The sequence below is a fragment of the Cylas formicarius genome, unplaced genomic scaffold (assembly GCF_029955315.1).
Source record: "Cylas formicarius isolate icCylForm1 unplaced genomic scaffold, icCylForm1.1 PGA_scaffold_2__14_contigs__length_35257938, whole genome shotgun sequence".
Taxonomy (NCBI): Eukaryota; Metazoa; Arthropoda; class Insecta; order Coleoptera; family Brentidae; genus Cylas; species Cylas formicarius.
In genome coordinates this window covers 35,109,878-35,133,653 of record NW_026844319.1, presented here as the reverse complement: position 1 = coordinate 35,133,653, position 23,776 = coordinate 35,109,878, and the positions used below count along the sequence as shown (strand labels likewise).

The 23,776-nt window shown below is 38.8% G+C and overlaps 3 protein-coding genes across 5 annotated transcripts; all 3 read right to left on the bottom strand.

Annotated features, from left to right (window-relative positions):
* Positions 1–1,391: 1,391 nt before the first annotated feature.
* Positions 1,392–7,149, bottom strand: LOC132697753 (protein henna). Of its 2 annotated transcripts, none has more exons than XM_060663358.1 (7): positions 6,989–7,149; positions 5,063–5,363; positions 3,906–4,065; positions 2,655–2,854; positions 2,338–2,600; positions 1,617–1,846; positions 1,392–1,558 (listed from the first exon to the last, which is right to left on the bottom strand). In XM_060663358.1, the coding sequence occupies exons 1-7, from the start codon at positions 7,067–7,069 to the stop codon at positions 1,402–1,404; spliced, it is 1,392 nt and encodes a 463-aa protein (XP_060519341.1). In that variant the 5' UTR covers positions 7,070–7,149; the 3' UTR covers positions 1,392–1,401. The 2 variants fall into 2 exon arrangements, with proteins under 2 accessions (XP_060519341.1, XP_060519342.1); XM_060663359.1 differs by lacking the exon at positions 6,989–7,149 and adding an exon at positions 5,428–5,627.
* A 53-nt stretch (positions 7,150–7,202) lies between these two features.
* Positions 7,203–8,591, bottom strand: LOC132697755 (uncharacterized). 2 transcript variants are annotated; one of them, XM_060663361.1, is made up of 3 exons: positions 8,453–8,591; positions 8,132–8,401; positions 7,203–7,834 (listed from the first exon to the last, which is right to left on the bottom strand). In XM_060663361.1, the coding sequence occupies exons 1-3, from the start codon at positions 8,555–8,557 to the stop codon at positions 7,604–7,606; spliced, it is 606 nt and encodes a 201-aa protein (XP_060519344.1). In that variant the 5' UTR covers positions 8,558–8,591; the 3' UTR covers positions 7,203–7,603. The 2 variants fall into 2 exon arrangements, with proteins under 2 accessions (XP_060519344.1, XP_060519345.1); XM_060663362.1 differs by having other exon boundaries at positions 8,468–8,591.
* Positions 8,592–8,822: 231 nt separating this feature from the next.
* On the bottom strand, positions 8,823–23,665 carry LOC132697754 (LON peptidase N-terminal domain and RING finger protein 1). Its single transcript, XM_060663360.1, has 3 exons — positions 22,925–23,665; positions 11,139–11,449; positions 8,823–10,364 (listed from the first exon to the last, which is right to left on the bottom strand). Exons 1-3 carry the CDS (start codon positions 23,286–23,288, stop codon positions 9,651–9,653), a joined length of 1,389 nt encoding a protein of 462 aa, XP_060519343.1. The 5' UTR covers positions 23,289–23,665; the 3' UTR covers positions 8,823–9,650.
* Between the last annotated feature and the right edge of the window lie 111 nt (positions 23,666–23,776).

The window sequence follows — 23,776 nt, the reverse complement described above, 5'->3', positions numbered from 1 at the left end:
CGATACAGTCAAAAACTGACGTAAGTATTGTATGTATACGTACCTTTTTTGTATGTATACCACTTTTTACTGAAACTCAAAAGAACAAGAAATTATTTTTTTTTCTTTTCGAATCTGTCACTTTTTGAGAAAATTCAACACAATAGTTTGAAAATCTTGAAAGTGGTACATCAACGTGTGTTGCTATAAGACAGGTTTTACATTGACACAAAACATCACATTCATTTATTTTGGAACTGGGGTTTTGTATTTATTTGAATTAACACAACATTGATTTCTATTTGTTCACTTATGATAAACTTATCATGTCGATTATTTCATGGATTTCTCATTTTCAGTTCCAGCTTTCTAAAGAAAGAATGTGTAGGAAGGCTACGTCCCGGATAGCGGGCTGCATACAATGCATGGGCCTGTCGAGAGTTTTTTCTGTATTTCTCGTATATCAGAAACATATGAAGTTTTTCTCCATTTGCAAATTGATTATTGTTTTCCATGATAATCCGAATCGATAACACGACAGAATCAATAATCAGATAAAAATGTACAAACTGTCAGAATTTTCAATCATGCCGACTTGATGACGAATAGAAGCAAAGCCGCCTAAGTAATATTTTGTAAGTAACTAAGTAATATTTTGTTAAATGTACTTGTCTGGTATTTTCCTTCTTGTGGGCTTATTTTTTAAGAGATTTTGAAAATTTTGGTTATCAAAATGTTGCAAAAAAAGTACCGGTTTTAAAAAGTTTTTGTTCCCACTAGGGTGCTATTTGAAAAAACTGGGTTATCCTAAAAAATTGATAGTTCATTAAATTAAATGCTATTTGCCATTAGACAAGTAAGGAAAAGTTTCATTTACAATTTTTCACATGATCGGGTGAAATATTAAAAAAAAAAAACAAAAAAAGTGAGAAAACCCATCCTATCATACGTAGAACGACCTCCTGAATCGAAAAATGCAAAAAAATATAGGTTGTGCTATTTAAAATTCGAAAGTTACTGTCGTTTCCCCTCAAACCGAAAGTGCAACCATTGACTACATATTGTCAAAAAATTGGACATTCAGCCTACATTAACCCGTTCAAATTTAAAATCGCTATCTCAAGCCGTTTAAAAGTTATAGCTTTCCTACTTGTGTCACCCTGTATGGACAGAAGATTTTTAATGCCATTAGGAAAAATCTCTGCGCGATTGTTGATACCGTCCACTAGGGGGCGCCTAACCCATTTCATTACAACATTGGAGCATCTGCTCGCTAACTAGACACTTTAATTTTTTTTGTGACAATCATATTTCGATCACTTGTGCCAAAGGTGCGACGTTAAAACAAAAACTCGTTAATTTCATTAATTTTATTACTTATAGATTATAATATATAAATAATTAAACGTAAACCACATGGCGTCAAAGCTTCTTCAAGGAATTTATCAGTATCGTCATCTCGGAACCGATGGTGCTGACCAACCTCTCGATCTGGGGCTTCGAGTCCAGTACCTCTATGCTCTGCGTGTAGGCGTTGTATCGCACCCCAAACGATTTTGGAATGGTCAAAGCATATTTTCTAGAAAATAAAACAAGTCGTTACGATAGGCGACGTCACCGCGTGACTTTAAACCCACATCATTCTTTCTTTGGCGTCCTCGAAACTCTCAGCCACGTAGTAAACGGGCTGGTATTCCGTGATGGGATACTTTTGAACGGCCGTTTTGGGCGGCTCGAACGCCCTGTATTCCGGTTTATCGCTGAGGGCGTGCCGGAGCTCACCGAATGATGACAGGAGCCCCGCGCCGTAGGCCTTCAATCCGTCCTTTTCCCGACATAATCCGAACTCGACAGTGAACCAGAAACACTGAAATTGTCAATTTCGAAGTTAAAGTCGTTAAAAAATGTTTACGCGACCTTGCGGCAGGGTGTTCTATAAGGGGCTGCGGTTTTGGAGTAATAAAGAGTAGACAAAGTTCATCGCGGGGTCGGTTGTAAAAGCACTATATTTCTGGTCGAAGTATACCTAATCCGCTGTAATCGGTTGAAAATTCTTGTTGTTGTGTATGTGTGTCACTCGATTCATCCGTTTACGTTATTTAAGCCTGCTGGAGACCGAATTTTCCGGGGGGGCGGAAGCGAGGGTTAGCCGTTTGTTTTTTGTATTTGTACATAAGTTATATGCGTTGTTGTGTGACGGAAATCGTGGACCTTTTATTCGTAAAGTTGAAAAATCGTGCCACTCTGGGCCAATAAAGAAGAAGAACCGTAAAAAATATCCCCAAAACGAAAATAAATTAAGCCTACTAAAGGATCTCATAGATAAAGATCGCAGGCAATGGCCATTTTGTCACTCACCGTAGCCAACTTCTCGATGTACTCGTCAGGGGCACCCAGAGAGGCGAGCCCGATCTCCTGTGAGAATTGAGCGAACGCGGGATCCGCGAAAAGGGGGGCGTGGCCCAACAATTCGTGACAAACATCGGGTTCGGGAGTGTAATACGGCTTGCTCGGGTGCCGGATGTATTGCGTGGAATGGAACACCCTGAAGGCGAGGCCGGCGAGGAAATCTCTGGAGGAAAGCAACCCGGCGACCGGACGCAGCGTGAATCCCGTGCAATCTGAAATTTCAAGCGGTTAATGTTATGTCGTGCAGTGCCCCACGGACCCGGTACCCTTTAAAAAGTTCGACACGTCCTCCAGCTGCGGTATGTTGTCCTCGCGGTACCCGCAGTTCTCCTGAAGCAGCGGAAACACGTGGTTGTGCTCTTTGCACGCATACTTGGGGTACAGCGCAATAAGTTGCCGATAAACCTTGCCCCACGTGTCGATTTCTTCCTGAGTGTAGTCCACGTGCGGGAGTTTTTGACCGTGCCTGCCAAAATTAAAGTTACTCTAATGCTGCGTTGACACGAGTCAAGTGACTTGACCAACTCATTTGAATTCAAGTGAATTGAACGCTTTGTAAACGTGTAAACCCCTAATTCGCCTGACTTGATTCATTTCGCGTGAAACAATCGTCAGTTGAACAACTTTTTCGTTCGTGTCGACAAATTCAAGATGGCCGGCACTAGGTGGAACGAGGAAAGATCATTGAAATTTGTTTTAGCCTATCAAAAATATCCATGCTTGTGGAACACAAAAAGTGTAGACTATCGACATATTATTGAAGAAATGCGCAAAAACGGAGTGAGAAAAATAAAATAAAATTGCTTCCAGTGTATCAGGAATGAAACGGGATATTGTGCGTTTTAGTACTCGATAAAGAAATTTCAAACTTTTGAAAGAGTGTTCCTAATTCCTAATTTCAATTTAGGAGAAATCGCTACTCGCATAAAAGTGTCAGTTTTGGGAGTTTTCGTGTTACTCTTTCAAATAAAAAGATAAACTGCTCTTCAGCCATTCTAAAAAAAAATGTATAATCTTCTGGTTGGTCATCTTTCAGTTCTTGTATTAACCTTGCCGATGCCCCTAGTTCACTTCTTCGTTTAATCCATTCTCTACACCAGAATCTTCTTTTGCGTCGAACAGTTTTCTTGACCATATATTTTTTAAATTCATTAGCAATAACTAGAATTGCTTGTAAAATAACGCGATGAATCTTTCTCGGCGCCATTTTTTTTACTGACATGCCTTCATGTTAAATGAAACGTGTAAACATTTTCAAGCATTCAATTCACTTGAATTCAAAAGAGTTGACCATGTCACTGAACCCGTGTCAACGCAGCTTAATGCTTGGCCATTGTCCCCGGCCCCTAATTTTTTTTAATTTATCTCAAATTAAGTTCCCTACATTTTTTTTTCCTTTTTGCTTGGCGATGGCACAAAGGTTCATAGATTAAATTTGGTTAATTTTATTTACGGCAGCCAGAAAGTAGGCAACCAAGCGTGCTTTTTTAACGTCAAGTTTCGGTAAAGGAACGTACTTATAGTGATACGCTATGTCGGCGAAGTATTTTCGCCTCTCTCTGTACACTGGATCCGTGAATCCCGGATGGTCAGCGTCCAATTCCGCTCCGTACGACAGGATTTGGTTGGCGAATCGATCCAGGTCCCTTATACGCCTGGGGAACCACGGCACCGTATCTAAAGAAAATCAATCCCATTTAATAAATTATGTTCTTGAAAATCTTATCTAGATGTCCCGCGAATATCCTTTACAGTGAACTCGCAATATTATCGATTTTATGAGACAAATTTTATTTGGAGGGAGGGAGTTAATATTAATGGCAGATAAGAGGTTGTTTATATTGTGTGTTATGATTAGTTTGCAACACATTAAAATATTCAGAAATCTCTCAAGATAATAATTTATTTCTCCCCAACCTTGACAGAAGTTACAGAAAAATAATGTGTTAATCAAATATCACAACTTATAAAAATAAAAAATTTCTTTCATTCCCACGTTTCTCTTACAATAAATTCGTCACAGACCAACGCAACGCTTATTGACACAGACCATAAATTTAAGAAAATAGGTTAACATTAACTTACGGCCGAAAACTTTTTTTAACAATAAAGTATATTTATCAGTACTATTTAGAAATAAATAAATCAGTATTTTGATGTTCTTTAGGTATTGATTTAGTTGCCGCAAAATTTTAAAAATTTTCGTTGTTTAGAGAAATATATTTTTTTAAATATAATAAATATATAAATATAAAACACAACCATACTTTTTGACCAATACAATGTTAAAACCTTAGAAAAAAAATGTATGCGCCTTTTTCTGAAGCTTCTTGAGAAGTTAGATTATTATAATTTTTCTTTTAAATATTGTTTGATCATTAAATATGTAGATGTAAATAATTTCAGTAAGATTCTTATCAGCAAAAAATGTAGTCAATATTCCATTTTCCTATTTATATAAATGAGCAAAACAAAGACAACAATGTAATTTTTTACTGTAAAATTTGCCTTATTTTTCCATTCGATTAAGGAGTCTACTGATATGCCATGGCCGTCAAGCATAGCGTAGCTGATACTCTAGCCAAACCAGAAAAAATATAATTGGAAAGCCTAGATGGCGCCACGCTGAAGTTCCCTGCTCGCGAGAACTAATTATGAGATTAAAAAAACACACCTTCGTTGTCTTTGTAGTCTCTGGAAATAATCTGCAGATACTGGCTAGAGTTTTTTATATCCTGTATGGCGTCTCCGATGTTGCCGGTAGGTGCGCATTCGACCATAAACTCGTAAAGGTCGGGCATTTTTGTCGACGGCCGGGACTCTATGTGGAGCAGGTTGACGCCGTGGTTCTGGAAGATGCTGAGGTATTTTGCGAGGACGCCGACCTCTTCGGCGGAAGGCGCGAACAACAGGTACGTGCTCTTAGCCGAATCCCTGCCTATTTTGATGTAGTTACCGCCAGGCATCAGTTTAGGCTGAAACGGAATCGATATTTTAACTATGTTCGTCGCGCTTGGTCGTTCTAGCCGGATGACGTACGTCGGGTATTTCGCGTCCCATGTTCGCGGTCACTGTCCACGTCCTTAGCGTCAATTCTGCTTATATACTCTGAAACTTTATATAAAGCCGTACTTTCCCGTTTTTGTCGGAATCTAAGAAGTTATTTCGAATAAATGCAAGATCCGATTTGAATTGCGTCAGACGCACAATGGATCTTCCTTGTAATTTGTTTGCGGTGCAGGAATCGATTCGTATTTTTTGTCGTCGATCGTGTCGCCTTCAACTCGATAATTATCGAACGAGATTGGAAATAATTAAACCCTTCTACGTAAACAACTTGCACCACTGTTTACACATATAATAACAACCTTGCTGAAGGAGCGGCCTCAGAATTTCCGCTTGTTCAATGTCTTTATGCACTCGCTTCGATTTATTATACAGGCTGTTATTAAAATGACAGCATGTAAATTAGTGAGTGAATCTCTGGGTTGAGGAACGAAAGACAAAAATACTCGTTATAACTGCTAGTAATCTAGAAATATAACTACAAAAATTCGGTAGAAAATGCTTGTCGTGCCATTCGAAGTTCAAACATTTAAAAACGGATTATAAATGCAAACCCCCCATTTTTCTACTGGATACTACGATATACTCAATTATGCAATTATTGAACTACTTTAGTCATGGGTTTGGGATTTCATTTTGGCGTTTCTTAGTTGTAACGCTTATGTGACGTCACACATCACTCAGCAAAATGTAATAGTTGTCGAAAAAGTACAGGACGCAACACGTTTATAAACGTCTTTAGTACTCGGTGATTAAAAAGTGGCAATTCTGAGCTTCGCACGTTCGCACTCGTGACTAAAGTGTCGTTTATATAACATGTAGCATACTACATTAAGCCCAATTTTATTTGATATATTCAGTTTGCAGAAACCACGTCCCGTCAAATCGAAATCAAATCAAGTTTTTAAGGCTGTAAGCTGTAAGGCGGTTTCTAGCTTACTTAGGGACAATAATAGTACCTAAACATTATAATAAATTCTTTATTAACTAACCAAAATTACAAATTAATTAGTTTGGGTAGATTCGGTAACCCTGTGAAATAGTTCCAACGTATTAACAATTGTTATTCTTAGCACCTCTTATTTGTTTAAAAAATCCGCGGATAAGGACCGGTTTCTCAAAACCTCCTTTACGCAAGAAGCGGATCATTTTCATCAACAAACCGCGGATGGCGCAATATTTTGTCCAAAATTCGAGGCGAAAACAAATTCGATTTGCGCGTTGAATCTTCAGTTATTTCCAGATGTGATCAGATGACGTAAAGGTCATACGTTTTTACTCATCATGAGTGAGATATATCTAGTTAGATAATTTTATTCACGCACTATTTGTCGGGCACGGATATCTCCAATTAAAAGTTTCGAAAAGCCCTAGGACAATCGATTTAATATTTTATGCGATACCCTGATAATTCCGTGAACTTCATGAAAATATGTTAATTTGGCAACCGCGCGCGCATTCTCGGCGGTCTAACCAACCTATTTTACTACGCCTGTTAAACGCGTACTAGATGAAAGAGGGCCCTGGGACTTACCACGTCGGGAGGGCTTCCCTGCAGCGTTTGGCGGTTGTCGTCGCTCTTTTTCGCGATATTTTCCGGTCTCGACATCATCATATCGGTTCTGTACGTGTCTAAAGTTCACAACAGAAACGTTCACCCCGCGATCGAACATCTATACTGAACGACTAGTCCGACCGTCATTCATTTAAAACCGGTCCCTCGTTTTGTTTTCGAAACGCGTATCAACAGTGAGAGCGTAATTGATTTAATGTTGAAATTCTTGTAGTGATAACGGCGAAGATCAATGCAATAACTAAAACGTGTGCGTTTTTTAAGCCGGGATAATATAATGCATGCTATCTTCATTGATCCCTCGATTATTTCAACTTTCGGGCCCAAAACTAATTTTTCTGGGTATCGAGCGTCAAAAAATACAGACTTCACACAAACATACGTTTTTTTTGCGACACCCTTTCATCATTCTTAAATTGCGAAAGGTCGGCCATATATTATAAAGGCCAAAGTAGATAAACCTTTCGCAACGCTCAACGACGTGTATACAGATTGAACCAAACTAGTTGATTACAAAATTGTTTGCTGCTCCTTTTTATAATCAAAACCAGAAGTTTCGTTTTGCATATCTTTATTTCAACTCCGTTCTATCATCAATGGTTTTAACACGGCACCAGCTCGAGAGGAGGTTATGTCACGGACCGCACACGTATTCTGCAGTGCAGCAACCTTCTGGACGTACTCTAACCGTTTTTTCAACACTTCTCTCCACGTGTAACCCAAAGCTAACCATTTCTCTTCGTTCGAGGGTGGTCTTCCCATCTTTTTCACAAACATCAGACGCCATACTTCGTCCTTGTTGCAAACCTACCAATACACAAATATATGGCTGGTTAAACGTCACAAAAATATTTTTGTTAGGTTAGTATTGGTTTGATTTAAGCAAAAATATTATCTTCAGTACGATTTAAACCAGTTGCTCCTATGGGTCCTACACAAATTTAAATGCTTAAATTTGGGTTGCTTAGTTATACTTAGGTACAGAATAGACTATCTGGGTGATAACTGAATACGGCTTTTTATCTTTATTAAATTTGTGGGGTTTCTAGGGTTTGGTCAGCCTGGGGTCACGGAACACCGACTCCGCTACAGATTGCAGATTACCTCGCGTAAAATTATGGAGCACCGGGACAATGTCAGCACGTCCTTGAAGTTTAAGAAACGGACGATGCTTAGAAACACGCCGAACGGCAACGTTTCGAATTTGAGTTCCCCGCTAGCTAACGCTGTTACGTACTCGGAAGTCCCCGCACCGAACAAACCTTCTACTTGGTCCCTCAAGTTCTTGTCCGATTTCCAATCCTTCAGACTACACAGTGCCTGCTTTGGCAGCACGCGCAATGTCCTACCCACTCTCCACGTGGTCAAAGAAATCTAACCAAATTTGAGGTTACCAGAAAACCATAAGCTGATGGTATCGCTTACGCAATTGTCCCATACCGTCAGACCGTGATAGTCTCTACAAGGTGCCTTTGCCCGGGCGTAGAGTTGTAGCGCGTTACGCCGTCTCAGATCTTTTAAACTGATCATTATTACCGCTGCCAAAATAACAGCGAGTGAAGTAATCAAGTGAAAACAAATTTCTAAAGCTGAAGTGGCACCATCTACTTTCGTTTAAATAATTAAGAGTTTCAGTTAGCAGCGGACAGATGGTGCTACGGTAGCTGCAAAATTCATTTAATACTTTCCTTCCTTGAAACAACAACTTTTAACTTTTGACTTTTTCCTTTACCTGTTAACAATAGAAATAGGATAGGATCGGAAGCTGACTGGAAAAAGACACGTTTTTTGCGGAATTGGTTTACTTAGATCTCCAATTTAAAAATCAAATAATTTAAAAGTATCACATAAAGAAATATGGTTTTGAAAATTCGTTGGAAGTTCTCACATACAGAAACATATACTACCTAGCTATAATTGGAATATAAAAAATATAAGCTATAACAAAATAGAAAAATAAATAACGCCTATTTTATTACGTATAGATAAAAAATTAACCAAATAATCACAATGGGTTCGTCGATTATACTAACAAGTTACGTTGATTGTATTGTTCAAGGGTTAAAAATCGCGCGAAGCAAAGATTAATGGTAAACGTAATACTCACATTTCCGTAACACGGATGGAAATAATTTAATGCGATTTTCAAGCACATTTCTAACGATGACGCCCTTTGGTCCAAATAAGGACAAAAAATAGAATCTGCCAAATATGTAGCGGACGATTGGACGGCTGAGCGATTGCGTTTGTCGCCCGGCCTTAAAAACGTGGCGTTCGAACTATATAGCTATTAGATAATGTACAGGTCACAGCCGAAGTGGAGACGGGGTAACATGTTTTATGTTTGTTACGAAAGTGCTTGTATATATCCATATGCTCCCTGACAATCTATGCCTCGCGCAGCTAAAAAGTTTTGCACAGTTTTAGGTTTAGTACTTCCGGATTTTGAACCAAATACCATTAGGACCATATATTAAATAGTATTAATAAGTGATCCGTGGTTATACGTGGCCGAATCTACAGTATACAATACAAAATAGTGTGTGTAGTAGTAGTAGCAAATATTGAAGATTACTCGAAGAGTTCGGGTTGAGGAAAACAGTGTTAAAATACCGCGCCTTGTTCAATTCTCCACCGAGTCGGCTTCTATATCAGCCCGCCCCTCTCTGCAAATCCCCAAACTGTCGTCGGGGTGCGAACACGTTACCGTGTCCCTTTGCAGGGCCTTCATCTTGATTTTCATGTGTTCGAGCATCTTATCGATGGCTCGCAGCCGCTTCTCCAGGCTCGTAGTGCTTATGAGCCCGACCTGGAGCTGCGGACTGAGCGGCAATATCGGTATCAACCACCATGTCCAACACGGGCCGTCAGGAAGCGCAGCCCAATGCTTCTCTATCTTGGGCATCTCCCCGATTAGCTGTTCCACCTCCGCCAGCACGTTTGGTTTGAGCGATCTGATCAGTTTCACCGCTTTGGAGTGAACCTTTTGGTGGAGACCGGTCAAATGTGCCACTTTCTCCGGCGGCACTTGCGCGTCCCGTATGTAATCGACTTTGGCGGTATCGTATCCGTCCTGCTCGCCCCTGCTCAGCACTTTAAACCTTTGAACGCCGACGGTGGTGAGAATTGTCCTCCCGTCGGCCAACGTCACGGCGTCCTTTACCTCGAGGACGGTGCCGTAGTCGGTGAACTTGTTATTCGGATCGCCGCTCGCCATCGCGAATCTTTTCGAGGACGATTGCAGACACCTGCGCGTCAGCAGCCTGTACCGTGGCTCGTTGACGTAGAGGGGACACGCAACCCCAGGAAACGCGTTCGTGCAAACGAACACTGGAACCTGGAAAATCCGACAGAGTCACACGACTAGAAAATACATTGCGTACGTGAAGATTGTCGACGGTACATCGGAGCTCGGATTGTTAGAGAATCGCAACGTTGCCGCGTACTCATCTGCTGGGAAAAGTTCATAAGTTCATGTCTAAGATACGGGCCTACCGCAATTGCAGCCAAAAATTTTGCCGTCTGTGAGTTGAAATAGCAGCAAAAATAATCAAAAGAATGCAGTGATTCTAAAAATGTAGTAAAATATAGGGATGCATTTTATTGTCAAGACATTATTACCATATGTTATCATTAGAAACTGAAAATTTGAAAAAAAGAAAATTCCGTTTTTCGAAACCATTTCAACTTACCATCGTCCATCAAGCACCTGGTATTGTACGAAATATTTTTTCAGAAACAATGCTTCCGCACTTTCTATTGAAATTATGCTACCGAAATAAGCATTTCTTCTTTAAATTATACAAAATGGTATACAATTTCGAAATTTATATTAATTTTAGGTGCTTTGAACAGACTGAGACCGATTTTACATACCAGTTTCTTGTTTATTTATCAGTGTCTACACCGGAGATTCAGTAAAATATAAATTTTTATCGCTGGTTTTTAAATTTTACAAACTAAATATAATTCAAAATATCACGTTTCCACCTAAATCGGAAACTGGATACTTTTCACCCTTCCGCGTTCAGCAGAAAGAGTTGGCAACGCTGCAGCATCGACAAAGTGAGAATAGTACGAGCTCCGATGTACTATTTCCGCAAGTACATACGTCGGGACTAGCGGCCAGTTCGAACCTTTCCGACAGCGTAACCTTGAGCCGGTCGTCGAACTCTTCGGGGATGAGGATGCGCACGGCGTCGTCCAACAACAGTGTCGTCCGCTTGAAATAATCGCCGACCTCCAAAGGGTGCGTGCACAACGGACACGTCAATCGATGGTCGAGGACGCGCGTCAAACAGTCCCGACAAAACGTATGGCCGCAGGAAGTCGTGACCGGGTCCAGGAAGCAGAGGCTGCACAGGATGCATTCGAGGTCGTCGGGGGTGATGCAGGTCGTCCAACGCGTTTTTGGCGGCGCGCCTATAAACAGGGAAACATTAGCGCGCGCGCTCCGACAGCAGACAAAATGCCTATTCTCGGATAACGGCGCTGCTAACAGTAAACAAACGTGGCTCTTTGAAAGTATTTCATAATGTTTATGTTACCCTTGAACATTTTACTAGCTTATTCTACAAAGCATTATTCATGGCGCGTTAGCTAGTCGCGAACTTATTCTCTGATATACTTAGACCAGAAATATAGTGCTTTTACAACCGACGCCGTGATTAACTTTGCCTACTGTGACCGTCCTAGGAATTTATCTACCTACACCAACAAGCGGGATATAAGTATGTTTTCAATCTTCGTCACCAAGTAAATCTTGAAACATGCACATAAAAAATAGTACAAAGTAACAATTTATTACGTTATATTTCATTACATTTCTACATAGTACCATTATTAATATACAAAATATTAAATATAATAATAATAAAGCATCCGTCACTTAAAAAATCGTCACTATCGCTACTGTCGTCATCTAGTTCAATGATCAACTCTGCCACTAATCGTTCTCGATAAATATTTTCTTCTTTTATTACTCGTTTTAAATATACAGTTAAATATGCAGTTATATCGAATCAATTTTGTGGTCTTTATTAAAATGTTTTATTTTTAATAATTCCAAAAGTGGTTTTTCGTGTAGCTCACCTCAAAATATAAATCATTTTCGTACAGAAATTATCTAATTTCTTCTTTATTTGAAGAAGTATTTGGAATTTTTCTAATTTGGCCAGAACGATACTAATGATATTTTAATTGCATTTCAATAATACACCCTCCACTGCACAGTACGCAACGACCTCTTGGTACAACTAATATTTAAGTCTGTCAGTACTTTTTTATGCAGTTCTTCTAGGATTAAAACACTATTCACTTTAAAGGCGTCGTAGATTATACGCCTAATTAGATCTGCGTGTTGCTCTTTAAAAACTCGCGAAGTACCGGCATCTTCTCTCACTTTTCTCTTGACTATCCCATTTGCAACAATTCTTCCTAAGGTAGACTTCGGAACTTTGGTTATACCACTTGTTTTTTAATTTCTGCTCCTACTTGCCCTTGTGAATTTCTTATAAAATTGTAAATATTCAAAACAATTTGTTTAGTATCCGAAGACAAGTGGATACGTTTTTTTTATTTGCTGAGGTAGTTCGTCTTCTAAATTGTCATTTGTTTTCCATGTTTTCTTCTAACAGGGGCACATCGCTTCATTCCACGGTCTCCACATTTTAAATTGTTAAAATACAGGAACCTTCCAAAAACTGTAAGATTCTAATAAATATGTATCTGTATTCTTATGACGTACCATTATCTACCGAGAATATAATCTACAGTCTTAAAAAATACTGTTAAGAACGATACATATCACCTGATGTTAAAATAAATGGTTCTACTTCGAACGTTTCAAATCAAAATTTCAAGTTTCCACAAATATTCGTTACGGTCCATCTCAGGCCTACTTAATGCAGAATAAACATATGTTGGGATGGGTTTTACCATGGTCCTGCGAAGGTTTGCGGCTAAGGTACTGTAGGTACATCTTGAAATAAATGTTGAAGAGTTTCAACTAAACGCCTTGTATATCCAAAAGGGTTTCGTTAAAGTTTAAAGTGTTCAAAATAAATCAAACAATAGAGATACAAATATGCAGCTGCTTGTTTTTATAGAAAAACAACAGGGCGTCGGATCATTGGCGTTCCAAGTCGTCCTAGTCAAGAGTTACATAGAAATCGTCTTTTCAAATTTCAATTTGAAAATAGCACACGAGGAAGGTTCTATTTCCAGTGAGACACCTAACCTGCTCACTGAGATATTCATCTAGTGAAAGGGACTGCCGATTAAAAATAACATGGTCTTGCATTGCAAAATTCGATGGACTCTTCTTAATGAAAAAGACGTTTAATATTCAGAATTGTTGGGTCAATGTGAATAGTCAGTAAATTGCGAGCACTCAATTTTCTATATTAAGAAATAAGTGACCATTGTAAAAGATTGCGATTTTATGATCTAATGCAACACTTTGGAAGTGGTTGAAGGTACATCGATCAAATTTTGCGATTGATGTTGCGTTCTTATAAAAATCAATCAATTTTGCAGACAAATTACGGCAACGTGGCAACTCGGTCAGTTGGGGAGTGACGCATGCGCAAAGCATCCGTACCTTCACTACGAAAAAATCATAGCCACCTGCGTCGCATCAATTTTTACCGTAGTAGGGCCACTATATTATAGCTTGATTGGTTGATCAGAACAGTTGAAAAAGTCCCTAATATAGTGACGCGTCGCATCAATTTTTACCGTAGCAGTCCCTAATATAGTGACGCGATAGAGATGGCGGCGACGGCGGCGGACTTTGCTTGAACCGATAAGCCGACCCGATAAAAAAGTGCATATTCGCGCCCAAGCACCTATCGGAATAGGTTGCATAAAATAATAATCGTATTAAATAATAGTGGCGAATTATGAAAACCTAAATTATTATCGAACGCCACTTTCGATTTAGTCCTTGTGCTCGTTTCGTAATGGCAGCCGCGAGCCGTCTGTGCCGTAGTGGTGTGCTCTTTGAAAAGTGCGCCGATTTGCATTCGCCGCGCATTTTACTGCCTCGCGACCTGCCGCATCGCAACACGACGAACCACGTCTAAAACAATCGATATACACGAACCCCAAACTGACAATACTTAAAAAAATAATTTTACGATTTGGAGGTCCGAAACTTTTACAGGCTATCATTTTTACTGCCCTTTACTTCCCTTTACTGTTGGTTATATGTAATGATAATATAAAGCAGACCGCACCAAAAGCTTATTTCAGGAATTCTAAGAAAATAGTTTTGTTAGATTCTTATTTATAATTATTTTTGTGAACAGGTATTATGTGACGCTACCCCGCATAGGATTAACATGTAATCGTTACTAACCAAAAACTAAATTTCATATACTTTGGTTAAATATTGACATCCTAACCAAACAATTCTCACGACATTTTATTCGCCAAAATTTGTACTCCTTGTAGTAAGTACACAAAAATTTTAACTAACATGATTCAATATTTGAATATTTCTTTCCTCGACATTTCTTAAAAGAACGTTTTGAGATTTCAAAAGGAATTTGCATGTGTAATCCATACTTGAATTCCATGTCCATCATGACATCGCAACGAGTAAAAAACTTGATTTTTTGGAGAAATTACAAATCACAAAACCGCAAAAAGAGTCCTGTGCTTGATTGCGTTAATGACAATTAATTAATGTAATCTTATTCCAATTTATATTTTGTCGGCCAGTAATAAATGAAAAAACTGCCTATTGTCGCTAGAGGAAAGTATCCGACAATAGGACATTTTAGAGCATTTTTTAATTATTCTCAGCTAGTTAGCAATAATATTTTTTTTTAGATTTTTATATTTTACCATAATCTTTTGTTTTCTTGCTCGGTATAATTTTTTTCTGATAAAAATCTAAAACTACGTGTAGCTATTAAATACGTACTGATAACACAGACAGCTGTGAGGCAACATAAAAAAATAAAAAGGGACATACAAGCGATATACGCATGCGCGGGTCATTTCAAAACTCGCCTTCAACCAATAAGATTTCGACAATCAACAACGGTTGACAGTTCGCCCTTTTGATAGGTTTTAGTTTGGCAATGTTTGACATTGCCTCAAAATATGGCAAACACCTAAATTTCAAGGGAAAAACGAGTTATGTGTGTGGAAATGGAAAGAAAATGGCAGAAGGGGCACGTTTGGGTGAAATTTAGGAAAAAATTACTTACTTTTGTTTAGCCGCCTGAGGTGCATCAATTTTATTATTAACTATTTGCGTTTGTTGGAAGTTTTTTTTGTGTCTGCAAATACAGTTTTTGAAGGGCAAATAATTAAAGAAAATAGTATATATTATGTATACTTATTTCGTAGATGGTTTTGCGAGAGAGTTAGATTAGTTGATGGAAAAGAGCTGGCAAGGCAATTATGTAAAAAGACTTCTAATGTTCTGGTTTGTTTGGTTCGGACTGTGTGATCTTTACTCACGCTTGCGTAATGGTGATTTCGTGTGCTGCGGCGAGTCCCACAGCTCGGAACGCCAACCTGAAGCAACTAGTCGATTGTTGTGTTTTGACATTGCGTATTATCGGCATCATATTGCGAATGAAAGGTTTTTTTTTTTTTAATTCGTATCGCGAAGTTACATAAAATTTGCGCTTTGAAACAAATCGGGTACCTTAAATATTACGCCAAGGAGACAAAACAATTCGAGGTGTTTTAATTGGAAACCCCTATTTCTAAATATATAGCTAAATTTACTTTTAGTCATGGACTCGATTCTTGAATGTTATTTTATAGGCATGACGACATCTTCACTTCCGACTGATGTGGGGCGATACCTTTTGGCACTTTTTCAAGCAATGAGGTACTTAGATTTTTTCTATAATGTATAACAATGTGTGGTCGTTGGTATGTCATGAAATATGACCGAAATTATACTCCATTTGTTATTTACGTATCACAAATTTAAATTTAAAATAATGGTATATTATGCAACAAGTGCGGTAAACGGCATTCAACTTACGAGTTACAGGTTATCGGAATTTCGTACCATTGAAACAAAACATTTACTAGTTGCTATTAAACCTGTTCGTTTATCGATCCGATCGACTCTGCTGACAGAGAGAGATGTATTATTGGATGTGTCATGAACACAATTTGAAAACGTTATTTTGTTTATTTAACTTTTACAATTGAACATTAAGTAGTTTATTTAAAGGAAAACGCTGTTAAGATCGTATAAGCAAGAAAAAGCAGGTCTTAACTTTCAGTTTTGTTTTGTTTGTACTGATTGGACTTGCAAAGATATTAATATAAGAACTGTAAAAACCACTAAAGTTCATGCGAACGGAATGCAAAATTTCTTTGGGAAACTTAAATTATAAATGTCACTTTACTTATCGACTACACCACTAGATTTTAACTGACGCAACTGAGGTGGTAAAGTGCGGCTTCCCGCACGCTAGATCGGTGAGTAATTAGGTATTTTACAGACGGGAGTAGAAAAAATATGTAATCGCATTGCCTATGCTTAAAAGAACGGAGATTATGTGAAACCACTGGGAAGCATAAAAGGGCTTGAGGGTATAGGAATGTTGAACCATAGTAGGTTCAAAACGGTACTGTAGTACTTAATTTTTGAAATTTGTTAGTAGGATGCTGCTGTTGTAATTTTGTTAGCTGCTTATTTTTTTAGCAGTGTGGCTGCTGCTTACCAGTCACTTTTCGTAACATATACTAACTAATAACCGTGCAATTTTTTTATGACGTAGTCGACTATGATTTCAGTTCATTCAATTCTGAGTGCGCCAAAAAAAAACTCAAAAAAGTGTCCCAATAAGGTTTTTATCAGAATCAGAAATTTCAAAATGATCTAAAGTTGGGAAACGAGAAATATTGCTCAAAAATCGAGACCATGACACACACGTAAGTCGATTTTGCTTTGTCTAGTTCAGAAATTGGTTTTTCATTCTGAAACACTCCAGTTGTGACCACATTATTACGTAATTTTTTTCGATATTATGAGTTTTAACAACCGACTGTTACCTCGATGATATCGTCATGGTCTTTTTGTTACTTAACTCGGCGTTGTTTTGCACATTTGCATGAGCACGAACTCGAATCTCGAATAAATTAACTCCAAACCGCAAACGTAAACAGTGAGGTTATGTTTTTTTACTTGTTTACCTTCCCTTTGCTTTTCATCTTATTTAGCGCCGTGTATCAGTGGGAAGGGTGAAAACTGCCGCGCAAGTTCCATTTTTTCGGCGCCAGTGGCGACGGCGACGCAGAGTCAACAACGGTCCGCATTTTTTGTTTATCCGGCCAACACCCGCAGACAGTTATTACGCTCACGTAACCCGCTGCAGATACCGTTCGAACGCTCGGCCAACGTGATCCGTACGTTATTTTTATTGCAATTGTTTCGTAACTACAACAAACGGGAACCGTTACGCGCGACGTAACTGTTCTCAGGACAAAAGAATCGCAAAAAAGGGCGGGGCTCAAAATCAACGCACGCGTGCGTCGCGAGCCGTATTCGAAAAAAAATATCCCGGCGCCTCTGTCTAAATTTAGCGCCCCGCTTCTAGAGGAAGATCGAAAACTTATTTTCGATTTTGATTGGGGTAGGTCAACATTTCGATGTACACTCTGCCAAAAAGCGAAGCTTCGGAAGCTTATTCCCGCTAATGTACCGGTTATCCACTGAGAACAGCACCGGGTTGTATCTTGGGAAATATTAGCCGTATGCCCTGGGCAAACAATAAATACTGACTCATTAATTCTAGCACCTCTTGACTTGCGATCTTGCAGCGATTCTAGCAACTTTTTTTTGCAGATTACACAGCCGCCTTCCCTTGCATGGATATCCTGTAAAATGTTAAGATTTTAAAGAATTTGGCTTAAAAATGCCTAAACTTTTAGGACTTCCTTTGTTATTTTGTCAGGTCGATATTTTGTGTAGACGTAGAGTTAACGGAGGACTAAAGATTAAGTAAAAATCTTTACATTTACTAACAAAGCGGTGATCTTGATGAGATTTCGTCTCAAACGTCTAACATTTCATCTATATAAAAACTTGGGACAAAATTTCGACACATTGTCCTGATGACTATATACTTTTCGAGTTTAAGTGACTGAAGGACTCATCAACGTGTTGCTTCCTATATTTTTTCTGATACCACGAGTTTTTGGTTGCATTTTTTGCAGAACAGCATGAGGGTGATTCTGTTTTAACTGTGATTTTTTATATCTACTATTGTTTGTGCTCACTGGTGATTAATTAATATTAAATCAGATTAATTCGTCATGTCATTCAGAGAGACCTTACAATATATCTATCAGCTAATGTACTGTGTCATACCATTTTTAAATTTATCTATAAATTCGTTCTTTTTGTCGCAATAAATGAGCTCATCTAATTCCGTCATAAATTCTTATTTCTATGATCAAACTCACAAAAATTTACATTTTTTTGATTAATGTTTTAAGTTAAGACTTGAAAAAAACCAGTGACTAAAACCTATCATAGTAGGAAAATTAATTTGTGACACCATACATAATTTTTAAAAATTTCGATAAATTACAAGGCGCCGCACGGGTGACATCATTGCTCTGAACCGGAAATCGATGCGCCGCAAAATTTAAAATAAGCTGGTCGTCCGATCACATTTCAGCGTTTCTCGAGTTCAACGAGCGTCTATTATAGACGTAGATATACTTTTTTTTACAAAACTTCTGGATTCCTCCTGCGTCGGTTTTGGCTGAGTCGAACTTGCTGACGTTTCGCCAATCATCCTATTGACTTCTTCAGAGCTTGACTGATATAGTTATATAATTCATAATTCGCGCGAACGCGTCCCGCTATTTAGGCCACGGCTACGTAGGATAAGGTTAACGCACGGCGAACACGTGCCGCTAAATGTTACCTCTATTTTGGACGAACAAAAAAAAAAACGAGTCGCTGTCGGTTTACGTCACAGATAACCGAACTAATTACAATGAGAGTTATAGATAAGACAGTGGTGGAAAAAATTATGGACACTTCAATTATGACACCGTTGGTTACATAATGGTAAAGTTTTTTAAAAAGGGTATATGGTTATTTTACAAATATTTTTTTGTCGTCTAGATTGATATTTTTAAATTTTAAAGAAATATCAAACAAAAACTGGAAATAGGTACGGAACCTTTGGTAATTCTATGGAAAATTATTTCACAAAAAAATGATTTATTATTTGTGGTATTTTACGGTATCGCCTCGACTACTCTGGTTCAATCATACTAAAGAGTTTCTGTTGATTTCTAACATTGCAATGCATTCGAATTCGCCGATCCAGGGTATTCCAATTAGGTTCAGATTTGGTGATTGGGATGGCCATTCAAGCACAGTTCTGCAGATGGTAGCATTGTTTTCCCATATCTCTTTGTATTGAAATCGATTACCTTGTACTCGAATGATTGGCGCTGTCCCAGATGGACGACTTTCATACTTTTGTAAAAAAACTCTTTTAGAAATATTTAAAGACTTTGCAATTTCCGATTTTTCCCCATTTTAAACAATCAGAGCAGATCAATCCAGATGATCAGTTAAGAATGTATGATAATTAAAAAAAACTTTTCCATATTTTTTTCCATCGCTGTTTATATATTCGATTTTATAGCGTCACTTTCTTTCAAGGTAATCAATAAAAATAATACCTGTTGCATCCCAAAAAAGAGCATGCTTCAAAAAATGGTCGCTAAAACTTTGTTAGATGACAAAATTACCTTTGCCCTCTTCGGAGCTGGTTCACCCGTTGCTGACCACTGTTTTAACTGTTTTTTTTTTATCAGGAGTGCAGTGGTGGATCCATTTTGCATCTCTAGTTACAAATAGACATAAAAATTCATCGGATTTTTGTTTATTCCCATTTGAATTCCTTTTCAACTTTGATTTGCATACGCCAATTGGGACGTCTTTAATTGCACTACGGTATAATGGTACCCCAATTTAATTCGAAACTTTATTAGTTTTCTCGGGTTACGTGAACCAGGTAAGAAGGAACCCTCCGGACTAATTGCACCCCTACTTATTCAGGATGACTTTCCGGCCGCTGTACCTGAGTCAGTACTTATTTAAATGTGTCCTTAATAACACGTCGACGAGCAAAAGTATTGCACGATCGACATATACGTAAGCATCGCAAGCGCTTGTACAAAAAGACCAAGATGACACCTCTCCGATGTCACATCGTTTTGTTCTGCTGCTTCCTGGGTATTTTCAACGTCGTTTCGACTCAACGTCTGTTCGATCGATTCTTGCCCCGCGCGTACGACCAGGACTTGACGCCGCTGTACCGGATTAGAGGTCCGGATCCCGTCGCAGACTATTTCCAAAACGCTGCGTATTTTTTCACGCGGATGAAGCGCTACAAACGCGGGCTGCATCCGACCGTCCCATTCCTAAGCCAAATCTGCGTAAAGTAACGCTTTTCGTGGAGTTTATCCTGGACTGGCAAGGGCCACGTCACTGAATGAAGATCCGCGGTATCAAGGCTAACGCTACTTCGCCGTAGTGATACTGTGGTCCTGCCTTCGTCAGTTGGTAACAAAATTTGTGCAAGCATCATGTGTGACGTCGTTAAAACTTGTACGTTTGTGACAATTAAATAAAATTTGTGCAATGATTTGTGGTTTAAATATTTTCCAAACGCGCCCGAAACATCCACAGTCGACCGTTTATATTCGTGGGCCGCCTCATACTTACATACGTAAGGAGTTGTATAACCGCAGATGTTTAGCTTCGGTGTTTTACGCAATACGTATACTCTATAATAGGATTTTTTCGATACGTAACAACATATTACAATTATTCTGTTGATTTAATGCAGACAAGGACGCGCACTGTCCGCGCCAACGAGATTTAAGATTGCATACGCTACAACGCAAAAATGCTGACCTTAATTAAGCTAATAACAAGAGGCACTTCCGTTAGAAAATATGAAAACATTAAGAAGACGAATATTCCATGCGCTTATCATTTCAAACTTAACGATAAGGCTTTGGTCCACACTATAGCCGACAATTCGCGACATTAATCGTTTTTAGTTTTGGGTGTGGCCAAACGAATTATGACTCTTTAAACTGACCCTGATTTTTGTCTAACAATGGGGCTTTATTTGACATTGCGTTATGTTGGCTAATACAATAACTGATTCTCATAAACTCAACGGTCTCAACAAGAATTATGGTGGTCAAAACCTAGAGAGTTACAGCTCCAGCAACAGATTAATATTTGCGCTTTGTAATAGTTGTTTAAAACTCACTTTTTAAACAGCTAACTTTTTCTAATTTTAGGCGAGAGGTAACAGCAATTTGTAGTAATTATTCTGCTGCCAACTGATAATTTAAACTGGATAGTTTTTAGTATTTCTACGGCATAATCCCAGATAACCCGGATAATCAACATAGAGTGGGGTTATTATTGGGTTACTAATCCCTAGTAACTTGAAAGGTATTTTTTTAACGGTTGGTTATTACAACTTTCGTTTTTTTGTGGACATTCTCAGCATCAGATTGCAGCAACTAGAAAATTCAGAAAATCGCATTGTTATGGCATTTTACCATCACAATCAGATTTGTAGGCTTGGCAAGACTGAAATATCCGAAAAAATACTAACCAAAAACAAAATAGCAAAACAATTGATTATCGAATAATTAATAGAATAATAAGTATCAAAACTTATCAACAATCAATTTCAGGCTTCATGATATAATAGAATGGTTTGAAATTGTGTGCATTTGTTTATTTACGTAGCGTATATACAATCTTATATGGCTTTGTTTAATGTACCCAGTTATAAAACGAGACAACAAATGGATTTAGTTTACCATCAAATAGTCAATACATTTCTGTTTAAGTTACAAATTTAGTAACCTAATCTTTTGATATGTGGAACCAATTTTCTTCGGTTAAAAAACAAAATTTGAGTAAATACTATTAAGAATTTACTAAATATTTTCAATCCGGTAAAATAAGGGGATGAAAAAGCAGTTCCGAAACTTGCAATGTCATAAGCTACTAATGAAGACCCATCAAGCTATTCATATACGAAAGGGAATTTACAAGTTAAATTGCCCAGCTTGACAACAGCCATGGCTGTTGGTGCGGGCGATCCGTCACCGCCTAACCGAGCCGGTTTAAATATTTAAAACAAAGTGCTGTCGCGGTTACGTAAGGGCCTTTACGATAACAATAAGCGGTTGTGTCATTCAGGTAAAGTTCATTTAAATTGCCGCAATAAGTGTTACGGCGCGATTGCTTCAAAATCGGCATTAGCTAAAAGAGATGTGAGAAGTTAAAGGCCAGTTTAGATCGCATTGGAACGCAGGCGGCCACGGACGCTAGGACCCAGGCGACACCAAGGGTCACCAACACACACATACGAAAATGCTCCCATATATTTTTTCGCCAAACGTTGCTTCGAATAATCATCAAAGCGGAACGCATTTTAATCCGACGCCAATAATAAATTACAATGGCGTTGCGCAACTGTCGCGCCGGGCAACGCGAATTGCCGCGCAATTTTAACAAACATTTATTACGATACGTACACGTAATTCGAATTGGCCGATTAAAAACACAAATCTTTACGTAACCTCGTTATCTCTGCCGTGTAACAAAATTACTCATTTGAAGGGAGAGGAAAAAAAACCTTTTATTTTCTTGTCGAAAGATTCGAGTTGCCCGCGCGGCGCCAGAGACCAGAAACCGGCGGCGTTGCCGGACGCGCAGTCTCGACGAACGTGCGAAAAAAAAAAGGTACGGCCGCCGTGTGACGTCATGGTTTTACGCAATATATATATTTTTTTCAGGCAGCGAGTTACGTAACAACCAACCCGAGCCCTCTATATATATTAAATTACCAGTGTCATTGTCATCGTCAGGTTTATCCCTCCACTTCTCCACTAAATGTTGCACGACAACATTGACGCAATGGGGCTTCTGTTTATTCCCAAGGAAACTCGTCGAACATTTCGAACAACGGATGCCGCAATCGCTACGCAAACATCCGGAACAGAACGTGTGCCCGCACCCTACAGTCACGGGGTGTTTTAGAAGGTTTCCGCATAACGGGCAGCTAAACAAGTCCCCGCCACTGAACAATTTCGGTCTGCCGTAGGGTCGTTTCTCGCGTCGTTTGAGCCGCTTAATCTTCTCACTGCTCCTCCTCAAAGATCGTCCGTTGCACTTTAATTCGGTCGTTGTCGAATCCGAACGTCGCATCATTTTACGACACTAATACATTATTTGGCAGAAGGGTTATTGTACCACAGATTTTGAAGCACTTCTAATACGCGTTACGACAAACCCCAAATATATTACCAAGGACGTTTGATGTTTAAGATTTTGCGAGCTTGTTATGTAAACGAGCGATTGTGTGTGTCTCCGCGCACATGGCAACGACGCAATTTCCTAGCCTCTAACGTCCACACCGCGCCGCGATTTACGACAAACTGAACGCGGAATGTGGATCGACTCGCGAGTTCAAAGTGTTTCACGGTTAAATAATCCATGCCGATCCCGAGCATGAGCGGCTCGGCGGCTGTTATGTAAACACGCCATATTTTGATATAACGGACGGAGTGGATAAAAATACCCCAAAAAGTGGTGTCATCCATATACAATTACCTGTTCCGAAAAACGGACCATTATCATTAGCGGCTCGTTTTTGTGTTTCTATATTTAAAATATCCGTATATTTGACTTTCCCAAAA

What these genes read in the sequence shown, in the direction of transcription:
- LOC132697754 (XM_060663360.1), bottom strand. Translation starts at nt 23,288, where the DNA reads ATGATGCGACGTTCGGATTCGACAACGACCGAATTAAAGTGCAACGGA. An exon ending in TGACGATGACAATGACACTG is followed by an intron (nt 11,450 to 22,924) that starts GTAATTTAATAT and finishes CCCTGTTTATAG; the next exon opens with GCGCGCCGCCAAAAACGCGT. An exon ending in AACTGGCCGCTAGTCCCGAC is followed by an intron (nt 10,365 to 11,138) that starts GTATGTACTTGC and finishes CGGATTTTCCAG; the next exon opens with GTTCCAGTGTTCGTTTGCAC.
- LOC132697753 (XM_060663358.1), bottom strand. Translation starts at nt 7,069, where the DNA reads ATGATGATGTCGAGACCGGAAAATATCGCGAAAAAGAGCGACGACAAC. An exon ending in GACATAGCGTATCACTATAA is followed by an intron (nt 2,855 to 3,905) that starts GTACGTTCCTTT and finishes TAATTTTGGCAG; the next exon opens with GCACGGTCAAAAACTCCCGC. An exon ending in CGTGTCGAACTTTTTAAAGG is followed by an intron (nt 2,601 to 2,654) that starts GTACCGGGTCCG and finishes TTGAAATTTCAG; the next exon opens with ATTGCACGGGATTCACGCTG.
- LOC132697755 (XM_060663361.1), bottom strand. Translation starts at nt 8,557, where the DNA reads ATGATCAGTTTAAAAGATCTGAGACGGCGTAACGCGCTACAACTCTAC. An exon ending in TGACGGTATGGGACAATTGC is followed by an intron (nt 8,402 to 8,452) that starts GTAAGCGATACC and finishes AAATTTGGTTAG; the next exon opens with ATTTCTTTGACCACGTGGAG. An exon ending in GCTCCATAATTTTACGCGAG is followed by an intron (nt 7,835 to 8,131) that starts GTAATCTGCAAT and finishes GTGTATTGGTAG; the next exon opens with GTTTGCAACAAGGACGAAGT.